General features: G+C 40.8%; 1 protein-coding gene across 1 annotated transcript; it reads left to right on the top strand.

Annotated features, from left to right (window-relative positions):
- The first annotated feature begins 19 nt into the window (after positions 1 to 19).
- Positions 20 to 25363, top strand: LOC146522072 (Fc receptor-like protein 5). The gene is made up of 11 exons (XM_085149777.1): positions 20 to 175; positions 261 to 293; positions 11588 to 11863; positions 12055 to 12345; positions 18342 to 18599; positions 20973 to 21227; positions 22755 to 22883; positions 23043 to 23058; positions 23138 to 23229; positions 23351 to 23398; positions 23653 to 25363. Exons 1-11 carry the CDS (start codon positions 136 to 138, stop codon positions 23703 to 23705), a joined length of 1491 nt encoding a protein of 496 aa, XP_085005903.1. The 5' UTR covers positions 20 to 135; the 3' UTR covers positions 23706 to 25363.
- The last annotated feature ends 1744 nt before the right edge of the window (positions 25364 to 27107 follow it).

Below are 27107 nucleotides of genomic sequence, written 5' to 3'. Positions count from 1 at the left end.
TTAACTATTAGCTAATGGTGCCACTGAATAAGAATTGCTTTGCTCATGTGTCACTAAAACATAACTTCTCCTTTTTTCTGTAAAGTAAAGCTGTTTGAGATCATCTGTGAATCAGAGTGCAGCAGGCTGGATGAGATGATGGGGCACTCTCTGCTCTACATGGCGGGCTTTTTCTGTAAGTACACTTCTGACTGTTTGAATGGCACTGACTCATTAACAAAAGCCTTACTTTTTATTGATTTAGACTTTCTCTGTTTTAGTGCTCACTACTGTCACCTGTGCATATGCTGAAGGTAGGAAACAGTTTTCTTTTGTTGCTGTTATCTCCTATAATACTCTAAATAATATCCTTCCTGTGTTTAAATTTCATGGTACATTTAAAATTTCACTGAATGTATCAGTTAACAATTTAAAATGATCATATTAAGAGTGTGACCACTTGAGCAGACGTTTAACTCAGGTATTACATAAACTGTATATTTACTAAACAGTTTGTTGCCTTTCTTTCGATGCATGTTTATCTGAATAAATCACAGTACTGATTCACAGAGGTGGGAAGAGAAAAAGTAACAAAACTTATTTACTGTAGAATTTCCAGGTATCTGCACTTTATCTATTATTATTAGTATTTATTTTTCTGACAACATTTTACTTCTTATATTTTTAAACAAATATCTGTACTTTCTAGTTCTGACATTTTCAAAACAGAGTTGTTACTTTAGGGTCAGCTATGGCGTTTATAATGTGACATAAAAGAGATCCAGTGGACTACTTTTCGGCAGTGATGGGAATAATGGTGTTAAAAGTGACATTTCACTAACTAGTAATCTGACTAATTAGTGTTTCTATCGTTACAATGCTGTTACTGTTACTAACAAGAAATTGCGATTTGGACGCGTTATTATTTTTCAACACACAGATGGTGTGATGGCGACGAGTTTAGTTGACTGCTAAATGTCACAGTTGCCCATCACACCTGGAGACAGCCACCTAAACACTGTCTCCAGGTGTGATGTGCTCCTCTGTCTTATAGTGGACAGAAATTAATTTTTGGAGTTGCACAGATATGTGTATGGCATCTTTTACAACTCCTCCTTGCTCTGTAGATGACTTTTTAGGATTAATATTAATGAAACTTTGTCTTTTACTCAGATTGCAGAGTGCAATATTATTATTCATCTGTTTGTTATTGATTGAATGTTTGTCTCATTCCCCCATTATATACTTATATTATATGCTGCTAAACTATTTTTTTATTCATTGCATGACGTATGTCACTTATATTGATAGGTATGTTAATTTATTTTATTTTATTCTATTTTTATTCTATTCTATTTTATTTTATTTTATTGTATTTCTTTTTAATTTATTATCTTTTATTTTATTCTATTCTTGTGCACTAATTTTTTCTTTTTTCTCTTGCTGCAGTGAGCATGTTCATGACAAAAGAATTTCCCTCGGGATAAATAAAATTCTTATCTTATATTATTTGATACAGAACACCTGATTGTTCTGTAAATAGTTTGCAATTGTTATATGAAGAATGCCTTGGCTGCGTTTTTAGGTAAATAGCTGGATATAACGTTGTTGTTTGCAAAACTTGTGCATAGGTTTTTAAAATTTACAATTTGCATTTCAAGTTATGAAAATGATTAATTAAACATGTTTGTGGTTGCTTTTTGTCAGATTTGTGATCAACTGTGTTACTACAATATGGCAAAAAAAAAAAAAAAAGTCAACTATAAATTTAGACATGTGAGGTTGTGTTGAAAAGAATGATACCAAACAAGTCAAGACAAATAATTTTCAAAGGTGAAATGTAGAGGTAAAATCAAAAGTACTCAAAAACAGACAACTATACCCTGGACACCAGAGGGTTAAGCATTTTTTAAAGTAATGCAATAGTTACTTTTCCTAGTAATTAGTTACTTATAAATGTTGTAACTCAGTTACTTTTTTTTGAAGAAGTAACTTGTAATTATAACTAATTACTTTTTCAAAGTAACTTGACTGACACTGGTTGTCTGTATATTTTGATCTTGTTACTTATTAAGATTTAGCTATTACTGTAGAATGGGAGCGAGCATAAAGGAAGTAACTTTTTTCAGTTGTCAGGTAATTTCAAAGCTCAGCTCAACAAACATCAGCAAATACACAAACTGTTTGTGTGCAGTTTGTCTTGCAGTGTGTTGCTAGCTCAAGGTCCAGCTGCTGTATTTCACAGGGAGAGAAAGACATGAAAATACTGAGTAGTTCATATCAGGTAAAAAGTTTATCTCAGTGCACCATTGTGTATATTTTATATTTTTATTTTTGTTGATGTATAGTGGCTGTGGTCTTTAGGATGAGTGATGGGTTACATCAAATGTAGTAGACTAATTCAGATTTAAGATGATGATGCTTTGATTAATTCACTTCTATACCACCTTTAGACACTTGGTTAAAAAAGAGGATGTGGTGGTGGAGGGTAGTATGGTGGCCCTGAGAGGCCAAACGAACTGCAACTTAAAAAAAAAAAAAAACAGCAATAAGAAAAACGCTGCAAAAGCACACAAAATACAATGGAAATAGGAAAAATGACAACGGAAATAGGAAAAAAGAAAACAGAAATAGGAAAAACAAAAACTGAAATAGGAAAAAACACAAAGGAAGTGTTTCTGGGGAGACAATAACCCGACGGACCAGTTGCAGGAACCCAAAACATGGTAGGTGTGTTTTATCATGATTCATATAATACTGATGACTGATTTATAGGCTAATAGTCAGGCTAACACACTTACCACTCATCTTTTTTTCCCTCACAATACCGATAGATCCTCCACTTCTTTTAAGTGTCTCCCAGCGCAATTCTTACCATATTTTGGTTCCATGGTGCCTCATGGCCAACGGTAGAGAATTTCAGAGGAATTTCAGAGCAGTCGACCCCTGCTAAAGGGTGGCTCACTCTCGTACGAGTTGAGAACAAAGTCCCAGTGGCCCAGGTGCCCCAAACCCTTTTGACACCCAGCAGTGCCCCTCTTCATAAAGGGGAGGTTCAAGCTACGCAATCAATTTAAAAACTTTGTTCTCTCATAAATGAATCAGATGCACAAGGCTTCTTTTGAGTAATTTGAAAGTCAAATAAAATAATCCCAAAATGTTCCATGTTTTTGCACCATTAACATGTGCATTTAAAGTGGTCATGAAACACTACATGTATAAAGACTACATGTATAATTTACAAAATGTGGACTTGCCTGCTCTGGCAAATGGTCATTAATCCAGTTTCTCAGACAGAGTGAAAAAATTAATAACTCAGTGGAAAACAAGGAAACTAAAAAGCAGTCTAATATGTCACTTTTTTTCTGACCTTGGCTGCATCAGTGAGCGTTATGTTAAAAAACAAGAATATACTGTCCTCTTTCAGTCTGTCTCTTTAGCAGTAAGTGGTATGCATTGGTTCCAAGTGCATATTATCACCACTGAAGTTGAACTCTTTCTTCTGAATCCATACTGACTTTAGTTGATTGAATGATATTTATTTAAGAATTTTTCTGGTCTAGGTTTTTCTAAAGGTTTTAGAACTAAAGATTTTGAGCATTAGGAGAGGAGTGATACTGGCCTATAGTTTGTGAAAAGGTGTTCATTTCCTGAAATATTCGTATTACCTTTGCAATTTACATTTTATTTGGAAATGAACCAGTTAAAAGGCTGGAACAGCTCTTCCCGGAGTGGCTCCTCTTCCTCCAGTCGGTGTGGACCCCTTGGATCCTCGTCCGACGTCTCCAGCTGGAGCGGCTCCTCCACAGCTCGCAACTTGAGCAGGCTTTCATGCAGCAGCCCCTCTTCCTCTGTCCGGCGCAGACCCTTGCGCTCCTCAACCGCCGCCTCCGGTTTGAGTGGCTTTTCCACAGCTCCCGGCAGGAGCAGGCCTTAACCTGGCTGTTCTCCCTACTCCAGCAGGTGCAGACTCCCGCGCGGCTCGTCCCCCACTTCCGGCTGCCGAGGTACCTCCAGCAGCTCATCCACTGCTTCCCACCGTCAGTACATTCCGGTGTGGGTGGCAGCAGCGGGGTTGTCCAGGCTTGGAGCAGCGTTGCCATCTCCGCCATTTTTCTTAGGTGGCGCTCGGTCTCGTCCTGCAGTTCTTCCTGCTGATGGCGTTCCACCACCGCCTGCTCTCACTGCGTGGCCGCCAGCTCAGCCACCATTCTCATCAGCTCCTCCCTCTGCTGGCTCAGTCCTGGATCTGCCATGCCTCCCTTCCTGGGTTTCGGCACCACTGTGAACATGCACAACACCAACAATCCCCACTCCGGACCCAGTCCCATATTTAAGTTGGCGGGGCATGATTACTGATGCCGTACAGGTGTGCCCACCTGCCCTGCACGGCCCTGCAGATCACACCCTGCCACAACAACACAATACAATAAAATACTTATATAAACAGCAGTGTTCAACACAATCCAAGTGCTTGTGGGCAAGAGTTCACTGGCCAGTGGGTTGGGGAAGTCAGTGAAAATGTCAGATGGCAGCAAACTGATGGACGGATGAGTGGAATCACCTGTATTGCAGAGGGCTTTCCGGATGGGGCAGGTGTAGTAGATGTCTTGGATGGAGGGAAGAGAAGTACCCACGATCATCTCCGCTGCTCTCACTACTCACTGTAACTTTTTCCAGCAGGACCCAGTGCCGGAGCCATACCACACAGTGATGCAGTTGGTAAGGATGCTCTCAACAGTGCCTCTGTAAAAGGTGCTCTTAATGGGGGTTGGGCTCTTGCTCTCCCCAGTTTGCAGAAAAAGTTGTTGTTGGGATTTACTGACCAGTGATGCTGTGTTTTTTTTAATGTGATCAGAGACATGAAGGTTGGGGAGGGTTTTGTAATCTAATCTCTGGGTAGTGAAAACATTGTCCAAAAATTTTGTTTCCCTGTGTAGAAAATTTAGTCTGTTTGTGCAGTTTTGGGTCTGCATGGATGAAATGCAATGGGTTGATTTATTGTCTCCTGCTCACTGACATGCTGATACATTTATTGGATTGTCATTGTTATTATTGTTATTGGAGCTCGATAGGTCTGCACTTGATGATCATAAGGTCCAGCAGAAGCTCTGTCTGTCTGAAAGCATGCTAGCCGGTCGAGTTGAATGGCACTGTCGGGAATGTCATTGTCACAGTTTACGAGGCAAGCTGTATGGAGGTGAGAGAAGGACCCAAAATACCACAACCTGGGTGTCATCAGGATGCTACTGTCCCCGCAGACAGAATGGCCAGGGAAGTAGAAGGACCTCACATCAAGAAGGCCCTGAGTAAATATGGTTATCTCCGTGAATTTTAAACCCCAAAACATGCTGCGCCAAAAATTGGTCGACCCCAAGGATGGGGTCCCCCAACACAAACAGAGTAATATAGTGTACAGCAGGGGTCACCAACATGGTGCACATGGGCAAAGTGCAGGTTGTTTAGCATCAAGTATGACGAGTCCATGGACAGCAGCAGCACAGCGCAGCTCATGGTCTTTATTTGGACATGCACATGTGCAAGACTCACTCAGAGTTGCACTGTCAAGTTATACCCCAGATTACAACACACTTGTGAACAGCATGCAATGTCAGGGTTCCCACTAATACATCGGGGAAACCAAACAACCTCTGGCAAAGCAGATGCCACAACACAGAAGAGCTAATTCCTCAGGCCAGGACTCGGCAGTCTAGTCACACCTACAGCCTAGTGGACACTTTTTCAATGATGAAGATGTACACATCCTGGACAGGGAGGAACGCTGGTTTGAGCGGGGAGTCAAGGAGGCCATTTATGTGAAAAGAGAAAGACCATCTCTGAATCGAGGACGGGGGTAATGGCAAATCTTTCAACATCTTACAATGCTGTGATTGCAGCCATTCCCCAAATGATTGGTACTCACGACCACTGATCAATGGCCTTTGATCAATGATCATGACAGTTGGCATATTAATGATCAAGGAGCTGACCTCCCAGCTCATTGTTGATTTAGTGGTCCTAGTTTCAGTCATTGTGTAAATGTGCGGTTTATAAGATTGGGGAAACCAACCTGCTGGCAGCTGAGACTGAAGAAGTCACTTCACAAGGATTAAGTCACGCCTCCAATTAATTATTTGAACTCTGCATGTATGTGTAATGTTTGCATGCCTCAAACATTAATGATGACACCTTCAGTATTTCAGTTACATTCTTTAATTCTCAGGCTTGCAGCGGCAACACAGTCTGCAGCGCTAACTTGTTTATCTCCCGTTTTTCGTTGTCCCTCTTTTCTATATTCTCCTTCCGCCTTACATTCGACCTTTCAAAATAAAATCTCTGTAAACATCACAATCACCTCTTTTTTTTTTCTAAACAAACTTAGGTACTCAGTGGGGTGAATTATTAATCTGAACCTATGACAACGGCACCTAATAAAATCACTGAACATTCTTATTACTTGAGTTTCTCCACACCTAAATATCAATTAATTCAATTCAATTCAATTCAATTCAATTTTATTTATATAGCGCCAAATCACAACAAAAGTCGCCTCAAGGCGCTTCATAGATACAGAGAAAAGCCCAACAATCATATGACCCCCTATGAGCAAGCACTTTGGCGACAGTGGGAAGGAAAAACTCCCTTTTAACAGGAAGAAACCTCCGGCAGAACCAGGCTCAGGGAGGGGCGGCCATCTGCTGCGACCGGTTGGGGTGAGAGAAGGAAGACAGGATAAAAGACATGCTGTGGAAGAGAGACAGAGATTAATAACAGGTATGATTCAATACAGAGAGGTCTGTTAATACATAGTGAGCGAGAAAGGTGACTGGAAAGGAAAAACTCAATGCATCATGGGAATCCCCTGGCAGCCTACATCTATTGCAGCATAACTAAGGGAGGATTCAGGGTCACCTGGTCCAGCCCTAACTATATGCTTTAGCAAAAAGGAAAGTTTTAAGCCTAATCTTAAAAGTAGAGATAGTGTCTGTCTCCCGAATCCAAACTGGAAGCTGGTTCCACAGAAGAGGGGCCTGAAAACTGAAGGCTCTCCCTCCCATTCTACTTTTAAATACTCTAGGCACTGCATTTGTGCAGATCTCTGACTAAACACTATCAACATTCAACACTCAAATATAGGTTACAGTGTTAGATTCAGGAACAACAAACATGTTACACGCAGCGTAACCTTAACTGGTCACTCAGATATTCAAGTCTTAGATCTGATGTAATCAGACAGATGCATAGGTACACGTCTGTTAGATCTGACTGGGTATCTGGGCTTGTCTGTTAAGGTGGGGTTGACATGCCGTCCAGGTGTGGCATCTTCAAGTCCATGTCTGATTTTCTTGAAGAATGATGCCTTCCTGACAATTGAGTGTCCATCCCTTGTAGCTGTAATTTCAGAACCCTTAACTTTGGTCACTTTGTAGGGTCACTTTGGCGATGCAGAACTGTGTCACCCAGACTTAGGGAGTGTGGTCTGGTGCGACGGGTTGCATCTGCGATCACCTTCATCTTGATCTTTGCACTATCATCCCTTGCTCTCACTTCAGCATCTGAACACTTCCGTGGAGTGGTGTTAACAAAAGGGAGCTTGGTGTATAGCTGGCGTTGAAACAGTATTTCAGCTGGTGAGCTCGCTGTTGTTCTATGAGGTGTAGATCTGTACTCACGAAGAAAGATGTTTAGTTGCTGTTTCCATGGTGTGCACTGTGTTTCGGCAACTCTCAGTGCTTTGCTTAGGGTTCTCATAAATCTCTCAGCAATTACATTCGCCTGAAGCCAACAAGGTGTGATTTTGCGATGATGAAATCCTAGGTAGTCTGCAAACTGTGAGAAAACCTCACTGTTAAGAGGAGGACCATTGTCAGTTTTTACTGTCCTTGGGATTCCAAGGATTACATGGAGAACACTTTGTCAATGACTAGGATAACAGAAGATGCTGATGTTAAGCGTACACTTTCAACGACTGGATAGCGAGATTACTCGTCTGTGATAACAAGCAGGTATTCCTCCGTAGGGAGTGGTCCATAAAAATCTGCATTGACACTGTGCCAGGGCGTTTCGGGTAATGGTGACATCTGCAGAGGGTCAGTGTGTGTGACAGGTGTGCTAGCTTGGCATGGCAGATAGTTTTGAACTGCAGATTCTGCTTTCTGAACCATACTTTGGTACGTAGTAGCGCTTTGGTCTTGACGATACCCTGGTGCCCTTTGTGTGCCAGTTGTAATGCTCTTTCTTGTAGGACAGTTGGAATAACTATCCTACAGTATGAGTATGAAGTCAGATGAGTCAGCTACTGTTAGTTCACTTTGAACATGTTTGAATGTTTTCAAAATGTCAGCATGCTGGGATTTATCTGTGAGATGCCACGTGTTATTCCTGATGTGACTGATGACTTCCTGCAGAACCTGGTCTTTCAGAGTCTCTGTTTTTATCTCATGAAGTGTCATGGCTTTTTGGGTGGAGTGATAAGAGAAGAAATTGACATACTCTTCTGCAAGCTTGCATGCACGAGCACTTTCATTCTCCTGTGTTGGCACTGGATGACGTGACATAAAGTCAGCTGGATTATCAGCACCTTTTCTGTATTCCACTCTGAAGTTATATGGCTGAAGTCTCAGGCCCCATCTTTCTATTCTGGCAGGTGGTTTTGATCTTGGGTTGTTCCAGATGATTTTGAGTGCCTTGTGATCGGTCACCAGTGTGAATGGATGTCCATAAACATACAAATGGAAATGTTCGCAACTCCACACAATGGCGAGTGCTTCTTTCTCAGTTTGCGACTATCTTGTTTCCACATCACTCAGTGCTCTGCTTGCATATACAATAATGTGTTTCATCCCCTTTTCATCTTTTTGACAGAGAATGGCGCCCAGTCCTACTGGACTAGCATCAACAATCAGTTCAGTCTGTCTGCTGGGATAGAAGTAGGACATCGTCGTGTCGCTTGTGAGACTGACCTTGAGTGCCTACAACGCAGTTTCTTTGTCCTGACCCCATATCCAAGGGGTGTCCTTGTGTGTGAGCCTGCGCAGTGGCTCAGAGATCGATGAGAAGTCCCTGATGAACCTCGAGCAGTAATTGGCCATGCCAAGGAGACTTTTGATGTCAGCAGGTGTTTTTGGGTTGGGAGCGTGTTGAACTGCTGCAACCTTTTTAGGATCTGCCGAAACGCCACCTGCAGAGAAGATGAAACCAAAAAACTCAAGTCTTGTTTTATTAAATTCACACTTCTCTCGATTCAGAGTAAGACCTGACTCTGATAGTCGCTTAAAGAGAGCTGTAAGATTGCTGTCATGGTCAATCTGGTCCCTGCCAAAGACTATAATGTCATCACTAAGATTTTTGACTCCGTTCAGTCCTTGCAGCGTCTGCTGAATAGCATTTTGGAACACTTCAGCTGCAGAAGATACTCCAAAGCTCAGTCTTTTATAGCACCGAAGTCCCAGATGAGTAGTGAACGTCGTAATGTAACGGCTGTCAGGGTGTAGTTCAAGTTGGTGGTATCCTGCCCTGAGATCAAGTTTTGAGAACACCGTAGATCCAGCCAGCTCATGGATTACATCATCAATCGTGGGCGTGACATGTCGTTCTCGTTCGATTGCGGTGTTTGCTTGTCTCATGTCCACACATATCCGTACTTCGTCTGGATTCTTTGGTTTTGGCAGTGTTACAATGGGTGAAACCCACAGTGTTGGTCCCGTAACCTTTTCAATAATGTCATCAGCTTCTAATTTCTGAAGTTCGTCCTCCACCTTTTGACGTAAATGAAAAGGAACACGTCTGTGTGGTTGACAGGTTGATTTTACATCTGTGTGTTTATGTGCAGTTTCACTTGAAAATCTTTGAGTTTTCCAATTCCCTGGAAATGTTCTGGGTGTTGTTCTACTAGCTTGTCTGCAACAGAATGTTGAGACTGACAAGAGACCGCAGTGACAATCTGGAGGAGTCCCAAGTCTTTTGAGGTTTCAAAACTCAAAATATTGAAACCTTCTCCTTTAATGACAAAGAAAGAACACCTAACTAGTTTGTCTTGTTTTTCCACACTGCACCTGAACGCACCACAAACAGGGAGAGACGTAGATGAGTGGTATGAGTAAATCTTGATGTCTGTAGATGTTAATGTAGGACGTGGTGTCAGTTTGTTGTAGGTGGCTTCAGTTAAGCAGTTAGCAGTGGCTCCAGAGTCGATTAGCACCGGTATCTGGGTGCCCATTACTCTGACTTCAGTATGTGGGAGTTTAGGATGTTGAGCTGTGTTCACCACATATACATAAGCGTCATCACTGATGTGTGCCCTGTCTCCACATGTGCAGTGCTGTCTGTTACTTGATGAACAGTTTGCAGTGGCAGGTTTTTCTTATACTTCTTTCCACAATGTGTCTCTTTTCTCTCTGAGCGACATTGCTTTGCAAAATGATTGAATTTGCCACAAGAATTACAGATTTTGTCTTTGGCTGGGCAGCCTTGCTCATGAGGATATCTGCCTCCACAGTTTCGACAGCGGTTATTCGGCTGCCATGAGGGTGTCCATTTGTTTCTAGCCGTGGTGTCACGTCCTGTTTTGTGCTGTACTGTACTTTGTGCAGCTGTCTTGTCAGCTTCCATCCCTGTAGCTTGCAATTCAGACAACTCACATGCACGGCCATGACTTAATAGATCATCCAACGTTAAATCAGGTTCTCTGAGTGCTTTTCTATGCAGCTGTGATGATGCATAGCTTTGGATAATTTGTGTTTTGATTTCTGCAGTCATGTCTGCAAACTAACAGTTTTTGGCTAAAATCCTAAGTCCGACGTTTCACCTGATTCCTGCACCGCTTTCCTGAACAGATAAATCGGATACTGCACGTTTTTCTTAGGCGCAAAGTATGCTGACAGTTTCTGTTTTGTATCTGCGTACTTGGGCCCAATCTGTTGCTAACGTGTTGTAAACGTCATGCACTTTTTCACCAGCCACATGCAGCAATAATGCTCTTAATCTCGCATCTCCAGTAATGTTCATTGCTGTGGTGTAGTTTTCAAACCTCTGAAGTAATTTTGTCCAGCGAGGTCCGATGGAACCGAGGTCGGTCTCTGTGTCGAAGGGTGGAAGTGGAGTAGCGTGTGCAGCCATGTTCTTGTCTCCTAAGCTCCGGGTAGGGCAACTTCCTTCGTCTTGCTTTGGTTGTAGCCTTTACTCTCGTCGCCAATGTAATAATGTTCGAATGCCTCAAACATTAATGATGACAACTTCAGTAAATCTCAGTTCCATTCTTTAATTCTCAGGCTTGCAGCGGCAACACAGTCTGCAGCTCTAACTTGTTTATCTCCAGTTTTTCGTTGCCTCTCTTTTCTATATTCTCCTTCCGCCTTACATTCGACCTTTCAAAATAAAATCTCTGTAAACATCACAGTATGTATCTAATTGTAGAAACATAAAAGTAAATATAAACAAAATCATAATGCTGATCAACAGAGTATTGCAGAGTATTTTCTGTATGAATCTGTCAGGATTGACACAACTGGTGCGTTTAAATGTAACTTCCCACAAAGCGCTGCGCCTGATGGTAATTGAACCTTTTGTCTTTCATGTGTTTTTATTGTACTTTCTTGAACATTAACAGTGTCAAACAGGCCTGTTGTGACTCTGTATCCAAACTGGTCTGAGATATACAGAGGAGAGACGATCACTGTCAGATGTGAGATCCATGGAGGAGACACTGAGTGGGATTATGAGTGGGAAACAAACAGCACCATAAAACCTCCAAATCAAACTGAATACAGGATTATTTCTGCTTCATCATCCAACAGTGGAAACTATCACTGTAAGGGCAGAATGAAAAGTTCACAGCATGAAACAACAGAGTGGAGTGATTCAGTCACACTGACAGTTTTTGACAGTAAGTGCAGTCATAACTCCTTTTTTCCTGAAAATAAACACATGTAAAAATGTGTTTTTATTAGTACATGTTGAGATATTTCACGTTTAGATAGTCTCACTCTAGTTCATAATAAGTGTGAGTCAACATTTTTGTGAAATTGAATTTAGAGTTACGAAACAAAACATTGAGAGAAAATCTTTCTTGAACAGATCCTGTCCTCATTGTGTCTCCATCATGGCTGAGTCCTGGAGCCTCAGTAACTCTGAACTGTGAGGTTGAACATCCGTCTGCAGGATGGAGCTTCTACTGGTATAAAGCTGTTCCTGATCTATCACAGAAATCCTCCAGTTATGAGCTGCTACCTGATGGCAGTGGGACTGCACAGGACTCCTACATCATTCATGGACAGACACACACAGCAGGATATGTGTGCAGAGCTGGAAGAGGAGACCCAGAGTATCACACTGATCACAGTCAACCAAAGTTTGTCTGGTCTGCAGGTCAGTTTGTTTCTCTGTCCTTTCAATAAGCTCATGTTAGGTCATCATTTTTATTCTCCAAGATTTATTAAAATCTCATCTCCATGACAACCACTGATGTCTGTGTACATTAAAACTCCCCAAAAGAAGAACTGAACTGAATATTTTCATTTCTCTCTGTGATCAAACTGAATTTCCTTGTTTCCTTTTCTTATTTTTCAGTTTTTATTTAATGTGATAACATGAAAAACAAAAGACATCTATAACATTTTAAATATTTTCTATTTGAATACTTTTACTTTGATACTTAAACTCATTTTTCTGTTTGTACTGATTATTTTTACTTAGTGCACAGACAGGATTTACACAGTTAAGACTCTTTGTTTAGTGCTCAGGTAGGTGCTCAGATAAAAAAGTCAAATATAGTTAATAAAGAAACAAAGATGTCAGCAGGCAGGTTAACAGCTCTGACAAATACAAGACAAACACTGACTACAGATGGACGCTAGAAGAAGACGTCACAAATAACAGCTGCTGTTATTGTTCATTTAAAATATACTTCAAAGGTTTTTAGTTTTGGTCCTGCTGCTGCAAAATATCTCACTGTAGAAGGAATCTGTGAAACAGACAATATCACAGAAGTATGACAGAAACATTTTAAAAGATAATTAGAAGAATAAAAGACTAAAAGAAAGGATTTTATCCCCAGGATGAGGTCAATTTGATGTGTGGTCATATTATGTGTTTTTGTGTGTGTGAGAAAAGCAAGCGTATCAGGGTTCTGAAGTTTTCTCTGTGCTTTAATAACATTTTATGCTGCTAGAAATAGATGTTATTATTATTATTTATTTATTTATCTTTTAGAAAAAATGCTTTTATTTCTAGATTTTGAAAATATTTAGTTAATCAGAATCAGAATCAGAATCGTGTTTATTGGCCAAGTATATGTGCAGACACATACAAGGAATTTGGTTCCGGTAGCACAGCAATGTAAATCACACACACACACACACACACACACACACACACACACACACACACACACACACACACACACACACACACACACACACACACGTGTCTATATATACATACACATACATACACAAAGCTGTGTAAACCAACTATAAATAACTAATCTAAACTTATATACATAGAATACAGAAATGAGGTGGAATGAATACTACAGAATTTACATAAGGCGCAGTTGCAGTCTGGCAGTGGGAGCAGTGTGACAGGTCACCTGTTTAGAAGGGAGATGGCGAGGGGAAAGAAACTGTTCCTATGTCGGGTGGTCCTGGTCTGCAGGCTTCTGTACCGTCTGCCAGAGGGCAGCAGATCAAAAAGTCTGTGTCCAGGGTGTGAGGGGTCTGTGATGATTTTCCCTGCCCATTTCCTGGTTCTTCAGAGGTACAGATCCTGGATGGAGGGCAGGGGGGCGCCGATGATCCTTTCTGCTGCCCGTACAGTCCGCTGCAGTCTGCTCCTGTCCTGTTTAGTGGCGGCACCATACCAGACTGTGATGGAGGAGCACAGGACAGACTCAATGACTGCAGTGTAGAACTGGATCAGCAGCTCCTGTGGAAGACTGTACTTCCCCAGTTGTCTCAGGAAGTACCTCCTCTGCTGGGTCTTATTGACCCAACTTCAGGTCCTAGGAGATGGTTGTACCCAGGAACTTGAAGATCTTCACAGTCGACACAGGGCTGTCTGATATGGTGAGGGGGAGCAGAGTTGAGGGATGTCTCCTGAAGTCCACTTTCATCTCTACAGTTTTAAGAGTGTTCAGCTCCAGATTGTGCTGACTGCACCAGAGTACCAGCCGCTCAACTTCCTGCCGGTATGCAGACTCATCACCATCCTGAATGAGGTCAATGACAGTGGTGTCATCTGCAAACTTTAGGAGTTTAACAGCCGAGTTCTTGGAGGTGCAGTCATTAGTGTAGAGGGAGAACAGTAGTGGTGAGAGGACACATCCTTGAGGGGCACCAATACTGAGGGACCGAGTTTCAGAGGTGATCTCCCCCAGCCTCACTTGTTGCTTTCTATCTGTCAGGAAGCTGGTGATCCATTGACAGGTAGCTGGTGACACGCTGAGCTGGGAGAGTTTGGAGGAGAGAAGTTCAGGCACAATGGTGTTAAAAGCCGAACTAAAGTCCACAAACAGGACCCTGGCATAAGTTCCCGGGCGGTCGAGGTGTTGCAGGATGTAATGCAGCCCCATGTTTACTGCATCATCCACCGACCTGTTTGCCCGGTAGGCAAACTGCAGAGGGTCCAGCTGGTGGCCTGTAATGTCTTTCAGATGGGCTAACACCAGTCGTTTGAAGGATTTCATGACCACAGACGTCAAGGCGACAGGTCTGTAGTCATTCAGTCCTGTGATGGTGGGTTTCTTGGGAACAGGGATGATGGTGGAGCGTTTAAAGCAGGAGGGAACTTCACATAGCTCCAGGGATCTGTTGAAGATGTGAGTAAAGATGGAAGCCAGCTGTTCAGCACAGGTTTTGAGGCAGGAGGGTGAGACACCGTCTGGTCCGGGGGCTTTCCTGGGCTTCTTAATGCCATGTAAGATGTAATTTAACTTCAAATCTGATTTTATTTTTTATGGAGGCCTTGAAATAAACATGGTCTAGTACACCCCATGCTCCTGTGTAGACACACCCTTGTTTGTTGCAGGTATCGGTAAATTGGGTGGGTGGATTTCGATCAGCCGTCAGCAAGCTGGCTGAATTAAACATCAGACTAAGGCAATGGTTCATCTGCATCTTTTCATGTAACTTCTGATGCCGTACTGTAGATTTATTGTCCCAAAAAGTTGATTTTGTTCTGGACTTTGTCAGTGGCAGAAAAGTTTCATCAACCATCCAAGTGACTTCTTCGGTCTCACCTGGCTGCTGGTGTCCCCAACCTGATAAACAGTACATTTGTTCAATTGCTGAAACTAGAACTGGGGTGGATCAACAGGTTCTACTTCCATCCAGGTTTTGCATATGAAAGTGATGTTTAATCAAATAAGCGAACATTGACACTTTGAGCCTAAACTAAATATATTGCAGTGTCATCCCCCAGCGAGAGAGCGAGTGAGTGCAAGAGAGATAGAGAGAGATAGTGATATGGACAGCGAGTTTTGAGATGTGGGAGATTTGTGACATTTGGCGTGGTTGGAGTGTATAGTTAGTGTGTTGTGTTGTCTTGTGTAGTTAGTATGTAGTGTATTCATTGTTTTATTTTGTGTGTCACTGAGGGTACTAGTGCATGTCATATGCTGTCTCCAGGTTGAGAACAGGAGGTAAGTGGTGAACTGCCAGAGGTTATAAAAAAGGTAAGGTTAACCAAAACTGAAAAATAATGTACATTTCAGAAATATACAGAAAGGGAACACACAATGGGTTAACAATTTAAAGCTGTTCTGCAGCAATGGAGGTTGATCAAGACTTGAAAACTGGTGCTACTAATTGCTACATGTGTTCCAACTTTTCTAAGTTACTTACAACCCCTTCTGTCTCCATAAAAGGAGTGTTGGAACACACACACTACACCCCCCTGAGCATCAGTTGAACAGTACTGTAATGCAGAAAGCAACGTGTTGCTGCAAAAATGGTGAGAAAAAGGCAATTAGGAATGGAAGAGAGACAAATCATCATAACACTTAAAAATGTAGGTCTTTCCTAGAGAGAAATTGCAAAGAAAGTCAAGGTGTCAGTGAGTACAGTTTCCTTCACCATCAGAGGTCACTCAGAAACTGGAACAAACTCTGACAGGAAGAGGTCTGGCAGACCCAAAGCCACAACTGAATCATAGGACAAGTTTCTCATAGTTAACAGTTTGCATGATAAGCGGTTCACAGAACAACAGCTTCAAGCACAGCTTAATTGTGGTCGCAGTAAGCAAGTCTCAGTTTCAACTGTGAAGAGAGGAATTCGAGCTGCAGCTTTGACACAATGAGTTCCAGCAAGAAATCCATTGCTAAGTCGTCAGAATTAGACGAAGAGGCTTACATAAAACACCGCCATTGAAGACTGGAAGAAGGTATTATAGACTGAAGAATCAAAGTTTGAAAGTTGGCATCAACTGTCAAACACGGAGGAGGAAGTGTGATGGCCTGGCGCTGTTTTGCTTGATCCAGGGTTGGTGACTTGTAAAGAGTGAGAGGCACCCTGATACAATGAGCTGGTTTGGGATGAACTGGAAAGAAGAGTGAAAGCAAAGCAACCTAGAAGTGCCACACATTTATGGGAACTTCTGCAATAGATAGGGGAAGAACTTTCTGAATATTTTGTTTCCATTGTAGAAAGAAAGTTTCAGGTGTGTTCAGCTGTTGTATCTGCCAAAGGTGGCTACTTTGATGAGTCAAAAGTTTAGAATCCATTTTGGTCTATAAATTGATTCCATGCACTCATTCATGCATTTTTTTTTAACTCAAATTGTTTATTTGTACTATGCTTCATTTTGGAGTAAAATTAGATATTAAACTGCATAATTTTCAATAAAAAAAATTGGGATGTTCTAAAACCTTTGACCAGTAGTGTATATGCTGTATTTAGTTTGTATCAGTTAAAATGACCAAGGCATTCCCAGGCCAGCCCAGAAATATAATCTCTCCAGCATATCCCGGGTCTGCCCCGGGGCCTCCGCCCGGTGGGACATGCCCTGAACACCTCACCCAGGAGGTGCCCAGGAGGCATCCTTGTCAGATGCCCGAACCATCTCAACTGGCTCCTTTCATGTGGAGGAGCAGTGGCTCTACTCTGAGCTCTTTTCTGTTGCTTGTATCCACAATCTCATTCTTTCAGTTAACTTACATCAACTGGTAAGTTGAGAGCTTTGCTTTTCAACTCAGCTCTCTCTTCACCCTGACGGACCTCAATCTCCTAAGATACTTAAACTCTTCCACTTGGGACAGAAATTCTCATTCCCATTGTGTCACACTCGGCTGCAAACCGTTCCATTCCCACCAGCTGAAGCCAACAGAACCACATCATCTGCAAAAAGTGGAGATAAGATTTTGAAATCACCCAAGTGAAAGCCTTCTATCACCTAGAAATTCTGTCCTTAAAAATTATGAACAGAATTGGTGACAAAGGGCAGCCCTGGCGGAGTCCGACACCTACCAGAATTGAGTCTGACTTATTGCCGGCTACGTAGCCTAAGCTCTCGCAATAGTTGTGTAAAGATTGAATGGCCTGTAACAATGGGCCAGACACCCTTTACTCTCAATGCACCTCCCACAGGACTCTCCGAGGGACATGGTTGAATACCTTCTCCAAGTCCACAAAACACATATAGACTGGTTGGGCAAACTCACATGCATCCTCAACTATCCTTGAGAGTGTAAAGACCTGTTTCAGTGTTCTTTGACAAAAGCCGCATTGTTCCTCCTGTTCGAGGTTCAAATAACAGACAGACTCTCTTTTCCAGCACCCTGGTATAGACTTTCCCAGTTGAGAAGTGTGATTCCCCTATAGTTGGAACAGCTGTATAAATGTGCGCTGTAGCAGCAAATAGTTGTTTGACTGTGACATCATGATGTGGTAACTTTGTTTGTATGTACAACCCAGAAATAAAACTGGACAGCTCACATTAAGAAGGGGAAGAATTAGTTCTCAAAGCTTGGAACAGAAATTCAAAACTGCACTATATTTAAAGTTGTATTAAGAAATCTCATTCATAGATTTATTTGTAGCTATTGTGGATTTAACAAGAAAAAGATTTGGTACAAATATGGTGGAGACATTTGTACAGCTGTGTTTTGTAGAAAAAGCATTTGCTCATATATTTTATTTTCCTTATGTTTAATATTTATTTTGCATGATTTTCTTTTTTTTTCTTTTCATTTTGGACCAGTGAGTATAATATAAAGATACTAAAAATATAATGTGCGTAATGTAAAAAATCGTTTTACATTATTAGCTGATCTCGAGAAAAAAACTAAAAAAACAAAGGAATATTTTTACTGTGATATTTTGAATCCTAACGTCTCTGTACTTTGTCTCTTCACTGCATGTTGTTTTCAGATGTTAATTCAGCAGTGTCTCTGACAGTGAGTCCTGACAGAGTGCAACACTTCGTCTCTGACTTTGTCTCACTGACCTGTGAGGGAAACTTCACAGAGTGGAGAGTGAGGAAGCGCAACCCTTCATATTATAGTAACTGTGAGAGAATGACTGGATCCACATGTAACATCCACACATCAAAGTCAGATACTGGAGTGTACTGGTGTGAGTCTGGATCAGGAGAGTTCAGCAGAGCAGTCAACATCACTGCTGTACAGAGTATGTTATTATACATTTACTTCTTCGATTTTTATGATTTAGACGTCATATTAAAATTTGTCCCAGCTTTGCTGTATGTGAAATAATTTTATGTGGGAAGACAAACAAAAATTAAAATTTCAGAAGATTTTAGGCACCATAGTATCAAAATATTCTTAAATTATGTTGGTCTCATTTCACTCGATTTTTTCATAATTCAATTTGTCAAAAGTTGTTTATATTTTCTCTCTTCTATTTAAACAACTAAAAAGCTCAGTGTGTTTGCCATCAAAGTGTTATTCTTAAAGATCATCATGTAAAAAGGTGCAGTTGTATCAAAGGTTGTGCTGTGTCTGAGTTCCCCTCAGTTCACTTTATTTATTTTACTTGCACTGTGCACAGTGTTGGGTCACAAATTTTGTACCCAGCATGATAACCTTATCCCACCAATGAGGTCGAGCTTTTCAGATCCAATTAAAATCAAATCACTCATAATGATTCTCTGGAAAAGAGTTTAATTCTTAGAACAGAGTTTATTAACTATTTAAGACCTACCACAGAACCAAGTCCGCCAGAGCTTATCTTTATATTTTTACATGCTGTAGCGCCATTTTTTAGAGTATTTCAAGCTGCTATACATCCTTACAGCCATTGGAAGGGAGGACGAGCAAATACTGGCTGGCCACGACAGACGCTGAGACAGTGCTTCATGGTGCAGTGTTTCCGAATTATGTGCTGCCTCCGTTGACCACCATGCTGAGCTCCCAGCAGCATGCAGCGATGCCTAAAATGCCAGCTAAGATACTGAAGTAAAATGGAGTCACCCCGCTACAGCCCTACCTCTCACAAGTCCAGCTAGCAGCAAGGCACAGTGGTAGGAGTGATGAGGAGGCCGCCACGCAGCTGGTGCTAGCATTATAGGGAGATGAATTGCAAGTGCCTTTGGCAAGTACAGCTAGCCAGAAGTGCTGTACTGCTAGAACTACAGCGAGCAGTTCGCGTCAGGTCTTGCTCTAGTTCCTCTCGGCTCATCCCAGTGCACAGCTTATTTCCAACCCCCAAATTGCTGGCATCTGTGTCCTCAATGGAAGGCTGCTGAGCTTTGGGGTAGGCCAGAACCGGGGCTTTTGTGAGGGCCTCTTTTAGTTGGACAAAGGCCGCTTTGCAGGGGTCACCCCAGCTGAAGGACTGGCTCTTATCTGTCAAGCGGTGGAGGGGGCTGTCGATGGTCGCAAACGCTTTGATGAACCTGCGGTAGTATGAGGCCAGGCCCAAGAAGCTCTCCAGCTCTCTGATGTTCGAAGACTCTGCAGCACATCAATCGGAAACACTGCACCATGAAGCGCTGTCTCAGCGTCTGTCATGGCCAGCTGGTATTTGCTCATCCTCCCTTCCAATGGTTGTAATGATGTATAGCAGCTTGAAATACTCCCAAAATGGCACTACAGCATGTAAAAATATAAAGATAAGCTCTGGCGGACTTGGTTCTGTGGTAGGTCTTAAATAGTTAACAATTTTAAAAAGTTGACAATTTTGTCGGGTGTGACATAAACTGCTATTTATGCTAAAAAAGTTTTTTCCTGCGTTCAGGCAACTGAAGCTAGGACCAAAATCTCAGGTGCATACCCAGCTGGGGCTATTTTCTGTACAGGCATTGAAAGGCCAGGAGACAACATGGGCGTGAGACGGTACAGAGAAACAAAAATGAATGCTGAGTAAGGGTCCTATGTGCATACTCTAAAAGTGCTGAGCTGCATTAACCTTATGTTGGACTAGTCACTGTTGGCCATAACACAATCAAAGGTTACTTATTGATCCTAATTATTACATTTTCAAACAATATTGATCAACATGTGTTCATACAAAAGGTGGCACAAACCTTTTCACTGATATGATGGTAGATATATTTGTCCTAAATAATATATGGGCTGTGTGATTTAAACATTCAGGTTAAATGCTTAACACAGTGACTCCTCTATATAAATCGCTTCATTCTAAGTGTGCGCAGCATATATGAGGATATATGATTACACAAGATTCATGTGAGTAAATATGACTACATGTCTAGTGTATACAAGTATATATGTCATAATATATATCCACAACAGCAGCTCCATGAACTATTCTGCCCCACCTCTCCTCCTGCAGCTGTGTTGAAACATCACATCACTACTACAGCAGTCACATATCACTGTGGCTACACTGTAGTAGTAGTGTCCATCTAGCTTGCCATCGCCAGTGTGTGAATGGGTGGATGATTGTGTATAGTGTAAAGCGCTTTGGGGTCCTTAGGACCAAGTAAAGCGCTATACAAATACAGACTATTTACCATTTACCAAAGGTTTGCACCAGCTGGTCTGACTGAAACAATATGTTTGTTTTTTGTTTTCACAGATTATTATTATCATGATGTTCCTATCCTGGTGAGTCCTGTTCATCCTGTGACTGAGGGAGCTTCTGTTAGTCTGAGCTGCAGTTTGAGAACACAAAAAATACTTTCCAATGTGTTTTTCTATCACAATGACAAACTTATTCAAAATGATACCCGAGGGGAGCTGAACATCTCTGCAGTGTCAAAGTCTGATGAAGGTTTCTACAAGTGTCAGTACTCAGGAAGAGAGTCACCACAGAGCTGGATGTCAGTTAAAGGTGAGCAGGATCAAAACAGTGTGTGTTTCAGCAAATGTCTTATTAAGGTTCTCAGTGATCCAGGTTATCGTAGTCTAAGGAGCTTGGAAAGAAAAGCGTCTGGACTCTTTTTCTGTTCTAAGGTCAAATGGTGGAGAGTCCTAGATTTAAGCCCTGTGGGAGTGTTCCCCAAGAGGGACATGGACCCCCTTTTGATCCTTTACCTAATCACATGAGCCAAAGTGTGAAAATGGGTGTAGGTCTCAATCAGCCAAGGTTTCGTGTGAAATCATTGTGAAACCTGGCCCCACCCTATCATGTGATTTCCTGAGGTCAGATGGCCGAGGATGCGAGTGGGTGTTAAGGCGTCTGGGAAGGGATCTCAAAACTGGATTATAGATGGTAGACAGTTGGTGTCATAAACCACCGCCTCTGTTCAAAGATGGTCGGACCGGCTACATAGGGAATGATAATATTGTTATCTGTAACAGTGGCTTGGTACTCTCCCTTTAAAAGAGCCAAGAACTTTTTATTTCCACTTCCATGTAAAGGTTGGCTACAATAGGTGACACCGGGGAGCCCATGGCACATCCATGTTTTTTTTGTAAAATTTCTAAAGTATGTAAAATATGTAGCCAGTTTATTAGAAAAACTCAGGAGAGTCTTGCCCAAGCACGACATCCCAGAGTACTTCACACCCAGCCACACACTCAGACAAAAACTGGTTCATCCCAAAGACAAAACTCCTAAACACAAACTTAACAATGTGGTGTATGCTGTACATTGTTGTGAGGAATGCCCAGACCTCTACATTGGAGAGACAAACAGCCACTTCATAAACGTATGGCACAACATAGAAGAGCCACCTCCACAGGACAAGACTCAGCTGTCCATCTGCATCTAAAGGACAAATGTCACTGTTCTGAGGAAGACAAAGTTCATGTTTAGGACAGAGAGGACAGATGGTTTGAAAGAGGAGTGAAAGAAGCCATTTATGTCCACTGTGAACAACCGTCTTTGAACACAGGCGGTGGTTTACGACACCATCTGTCTGCCATCTATAATCTGGTTTTGTGATCCTTTCCAAGACACCTTCACTCCCACTCACATCCTGGGCCATCTGACCTCAGGAAATTACATGATGGGGGTGGAGCTAGGTTTCACAATGAGCTCACCCAAAACCTTGGCTGATTGTGACCCACACCTGTTTTCATACCTTGGCTCGTGTGATTAGGTAGAGAATTATCAGGGGGTCCATGTCCCTCTTGGGGGGGATACTCCCACTGGGTTTAAATCTGGGACTCTCCACCATTTGACCGTAGAACTGAAGAAGCTTCTCAGATAAGAGGTGAAATGTCTACAAGAAAAAAAGTCCAGATGCTTTTCTTTCCAAGCGCCTTAGATGATTTCTGTAAATGATTTTCATTATTATAAGGAACATTAAATTGTTTGTTTTAACTTTTGAAGTCAACTTGGTTTATTTTGTGAGAACCTCTGTAAAATATCTAATATAATTATATTTTATTAATACTTAATAATTGTCATTAGTCATTACAGTAACTGTGTCAGGAGCTGACAGCTCTTCATCTCCTGTGTGGTTGATTGTTGGACTGGTTTGTGGAGTCTCTCTCATTATTATCCTCCTGCTCTTGTTGTATCGCTGCAGACAGTCCAAGTGTAAGAGCCTCTTCTTTTCATGCTGTATTAGAGAGTTTATTTACTACATACACTTTAATTATTCACACATATACATGTATTCTGATCTTATGACACAAAATATCAGTGGAACAATTTATACATGACAAACATGTGTAATAACATTTGTCTCTTTCACAGATTCCTGCTTCACCAGGTTGGTAAAATACTTTTTATTATTATTTTAAACAAACATCAGTTACTTTTGAGTTTATTGTGTTTATTTCATGTTTTAGGTCGATCCAGTCTGAGAGTCACAGTCCGGGCTCCTCCACAAATCATGGAGTCAACCAGAATGAAACTCATGTGTACGACTCTCTTCAACATGGTCAGTATTTAAACCGATCTTTATTATCATCATTATTAATATTGATCTTTATTAAACATCTCATCTTTAGTGTAACTGTAATAAAATGATTAATATAACCCTGGCTTATATTTTTCTTTAGGTACTGCTAACGTCTATGAATCAATCAAACAAGTCAAAAACAGAAATGGTACAGTATATGCACTGAAATGCACAGAGCAGTTTGAGATGAAATTTATTTTTGATTTAATGAAACTAATTCCATGTGACATGTTTTTACAATCCTGTAAATAAAAATATGAACATTTGAGGACCACATAAATATGAGAATGTCACCTCCTCTCTTATTGAGATTAAAGATCTTAGAACAAACAGTGATCACAGAGTGGTCAGAAAGTTTAAGTATTAATTCTTTTTTGTGGATTCAATTGATCATTTTAACAGGGGAGCATCATAAACCAGAGGGGAGTGCTTTTTACATCAATGTACAGATGTGAGCTGCAGGTACAGTCACAATATTTTCAGTCAGTGTTTGTACTGAAATGTGTCACTTCATTATGTTTTAGGTAATTATAGGTCAACATGGAAATTCACTTACCAGACTTAGCTACTACATACTAATCTTATACACATCGAAGGCCATTCAGAGTTTAGTGAAAGTTTGTCTGCTTCGTAAGCAGAATGATATTGTATCATATTGTCCGTCTATATGTGACAAAATAAAGAGTGTTGTCATATTTTTACGCTGAAGAAATGTTCTTGCCATCATTTAGAAAGTTTTGTTACACCTTCTACATACCTGAGGTATATTTGTTTAACATGAATTGCAAAATCCCACCCTATTGTTGGTTTTTGGCCAGTCGTGGTGTTTCTTATGTATAAAAACAAAGCGATGTGTGTAAATCTATTATTTTATTCTTTTCATCTTAATTAAATCACAGTATATAGTGTATTTAGTGAGATGGCAAAAATAGTTAAACATCAAACAAATTAAATATAAAAACATATATCCATCGTTCGCACACTTTATTTGACTTAAATCCTTCACTTCTCAGCCCTTTCCTCTGGTTGCAGGGGTGCCCCAGGGATCTGTCCTGGGGCCCCTTCTTTCCATTATCTACCTTCTTCCTCTTGGAGACATTTTGCGTAAATACAATATTCAGTGTCACTTTTATGCTGATGACACCCTGTCACGATTCGCTGTGTGCAGGCAGGAAGAGGACCCAAAATTCATTTCCCAACACACGGAAATGAACTCAGAAAAATGCTGCTTTATTAGCAGACTCAGGGAAATGATGCAGAACTAAACTAGACTAGACTGAGAAAACAAAACCTAAAACTCCACAGAGAGGCACAGAAGGGATTACACAGCATGATGGAGGACACAACACTGACACAGAGAAACACAAGGCTTAAATACACTGGGGAATAACGAGGGGAATGAGACACAGGAGGAGCGCGCAGCTGGGAGAAATCAAACATGACAAGACCAAAGGGAAGCAAAACTCAACACATTCACCTAGCACACAGACTTGCAAAGTAAAGTAAAACAGGAAACATGACAGGCACAGACTAGACACGGAACTAAACCTACAAACAAACTCTTAACCAGAATAACACTGAAACCTAGGATTATAATATTCAAAAACGGACAACTAAAGAATCAGAAAATAAACCATAATACAGAAAAATATCAACATACAAGAAACTGAAAATGCTGGGTCAAAATGACCCAGAACTGTGACCAACCCAGCTTTATTTGTCCACTAAACCTGATTCTCCATTACCCCCATCCTCACCCTCTGTTTAGCCGAACTAAATTCATGGTTCTCTTCCAATTTTCTCAAACTCAATAGTAACAAATCTGAGCTTCTCCTGGTAGGCACTAAATAAACACTATCCGGAACTAATAGCTTTTCTGTTACAATCAATAACTCGCCGGTCTCCGTTTCCCCATGTGTGAAAAGTCTGGGTGTCATCCTTGATGGTACCCTATCTTTTAACTCACACATCAATAACATCACTCGGTTTACATATTTCCAACTCCGTAACATTAATCGTCTCCGTCCTTTTCTCTCCCCACATGCCACTGCCATTCTTGTTCATAGCCTGGTCACTTCCCAGATCGATTACTGCAACTCTCTTCTTTTTGGTCTTAGTCAAAAATCTATCCATAATTACAAGCCAAAGTAATCTATTACAGGCACTATTAGCATCACTGTTTGAATAACTAGATATGCCTGACAACATATTGCATTGATCTCAGAGTGCTTCTGCACTAAAAACCATATATTAGTCTGGACCAAAGCCGAGTTAACAATAAAGCTGTATTTTACTCTAATTACTTCCTTCAATATTATACATGCAAAATTCCCATGTATTCCCATACATTTCTGATTAAATAACAACAAAGCATGAGCTCATCTCTGTCTGACAGTCAGTTTCATTTAATTGAGTAACAGCATTGCAGCACAAAACACAGCATTGCTTCAAGTATGCCAGGTGAAGGTAATTTAAAACCAAAAAAAGGATAAAGTATTAATGATTTTTTTTTACTGATATAGAAGAAGATAGAGAAGTGTTTCAGCTTCACATGTTTTCCACAAAAAATGTTCACAACACAGAACGAATTACAAATAATAAGATGTCTGAGACCAGATGTTTACATGAAAGTAAAACCAGATAATATTCTCCTCCACACAGGTACAAAGTCTGTCTGCACCTTCTAAACAAAGCCTGTAAGGATACAGGTAACTTTACACTCTCTGTAAAGACTCAATCACACAAAACAGAACTTCACTTTACATCGAGGGCAGACGATGTTTGTTTTTAAATTAAACTTTATTGTTCTCCAACAGGAAGTCACAGACACCAGGGGCAGTCGGTGACCCCTCACACATCCTTAAAGCTGATATCCACCAGCTTCTCATGTATTCATCCAGCAATGAGCATGATTCCTCATTCCCTCAAACATAAGTATAAACCTTTTTTTCCCTCACCACAGAACATCTATAGCTGGGACATAAAAAACATCAAGTTCATTCATGCTGTATATATAACAGGTTCATATGTGAAATGTATGCAATTATATTTGTGACTTAAGATGAACATTTGATTTTCTCACCAACAGTTCTACTCAGTAACAGATTTTTTGCATGTTCTCCATCCTTTGTCTTCCAGTTTTACTGATTTGCTTTACGTCTGATTTATAACTCTCAACAACCCAACATTAATACTTTTATTAAACTTACCAAACTATTTTTAATATGCACTCTAGTTACAGCTTTTTCCACCTCACTTTACATTCAGCTTGTTAAGTGGTTAATCAGTGGTTAATCAACTGTCTCAGCTATTAATCCACATTTTTTGTCTTTATAGTTTTAACAGCTTGTCACTATTTTTAGTCATTATTATTTTTTGTCTGTGATGCCTCCAAAAAATTATTTGGACTGTTTCTATTTCTACTGTGCATTATTATTTTAAGCCTCTTCAGCTGCTTAAACTGTGATTTCTGTTCTCAGATCAGTTTAATATTTCCTTGTACTTTCTGTATAACAGAATTACTGTCTGTGGTACTTGTGAATACAAGGACCTGCTCTCCTGTTGCTGTCTCAGGTTGTCTGTATCAAGTATAAAAAAAAAAAACTGATGACGACCGAACTTACAAATAAGACTTAATACATAAATAAAGTGTGAATTTTATTTTCTTTTGTGTGTAAAATGTCTAATTTCACGCCCAGAGTTAGGAGAAAAACACACATAAATATAATGCTTTACAGTGAAACATAAAAAAACTGTTTGTAATAATAAAAACTGATCTGACATCAAGCAGATTTTTTGCCAAATGTTGAGAATTTCCTTTTCTCAGTACTTGACTGTCCACAGATAAACCTGCTCAC

This window comes from Neolamprologus multifasciatus, chromosome 3 (assembly GCF_963576455.1).
Source record: "Neolamprologus multifasciatus chromosome 3, fNeoMul1.2, whole genome shotgun sequence".
Lineage (NCBI taxonomy): Eukaryota > Metazoa > Chordata > Actinopteri > Cichliformes > Cichlidae > Neolamprologus > Neolamprologus multifasciatus.
Note: the sequence above shows the minus strand (reverse complement) of the source record. Positions and strands in the feature narration are given on the sequence as shown.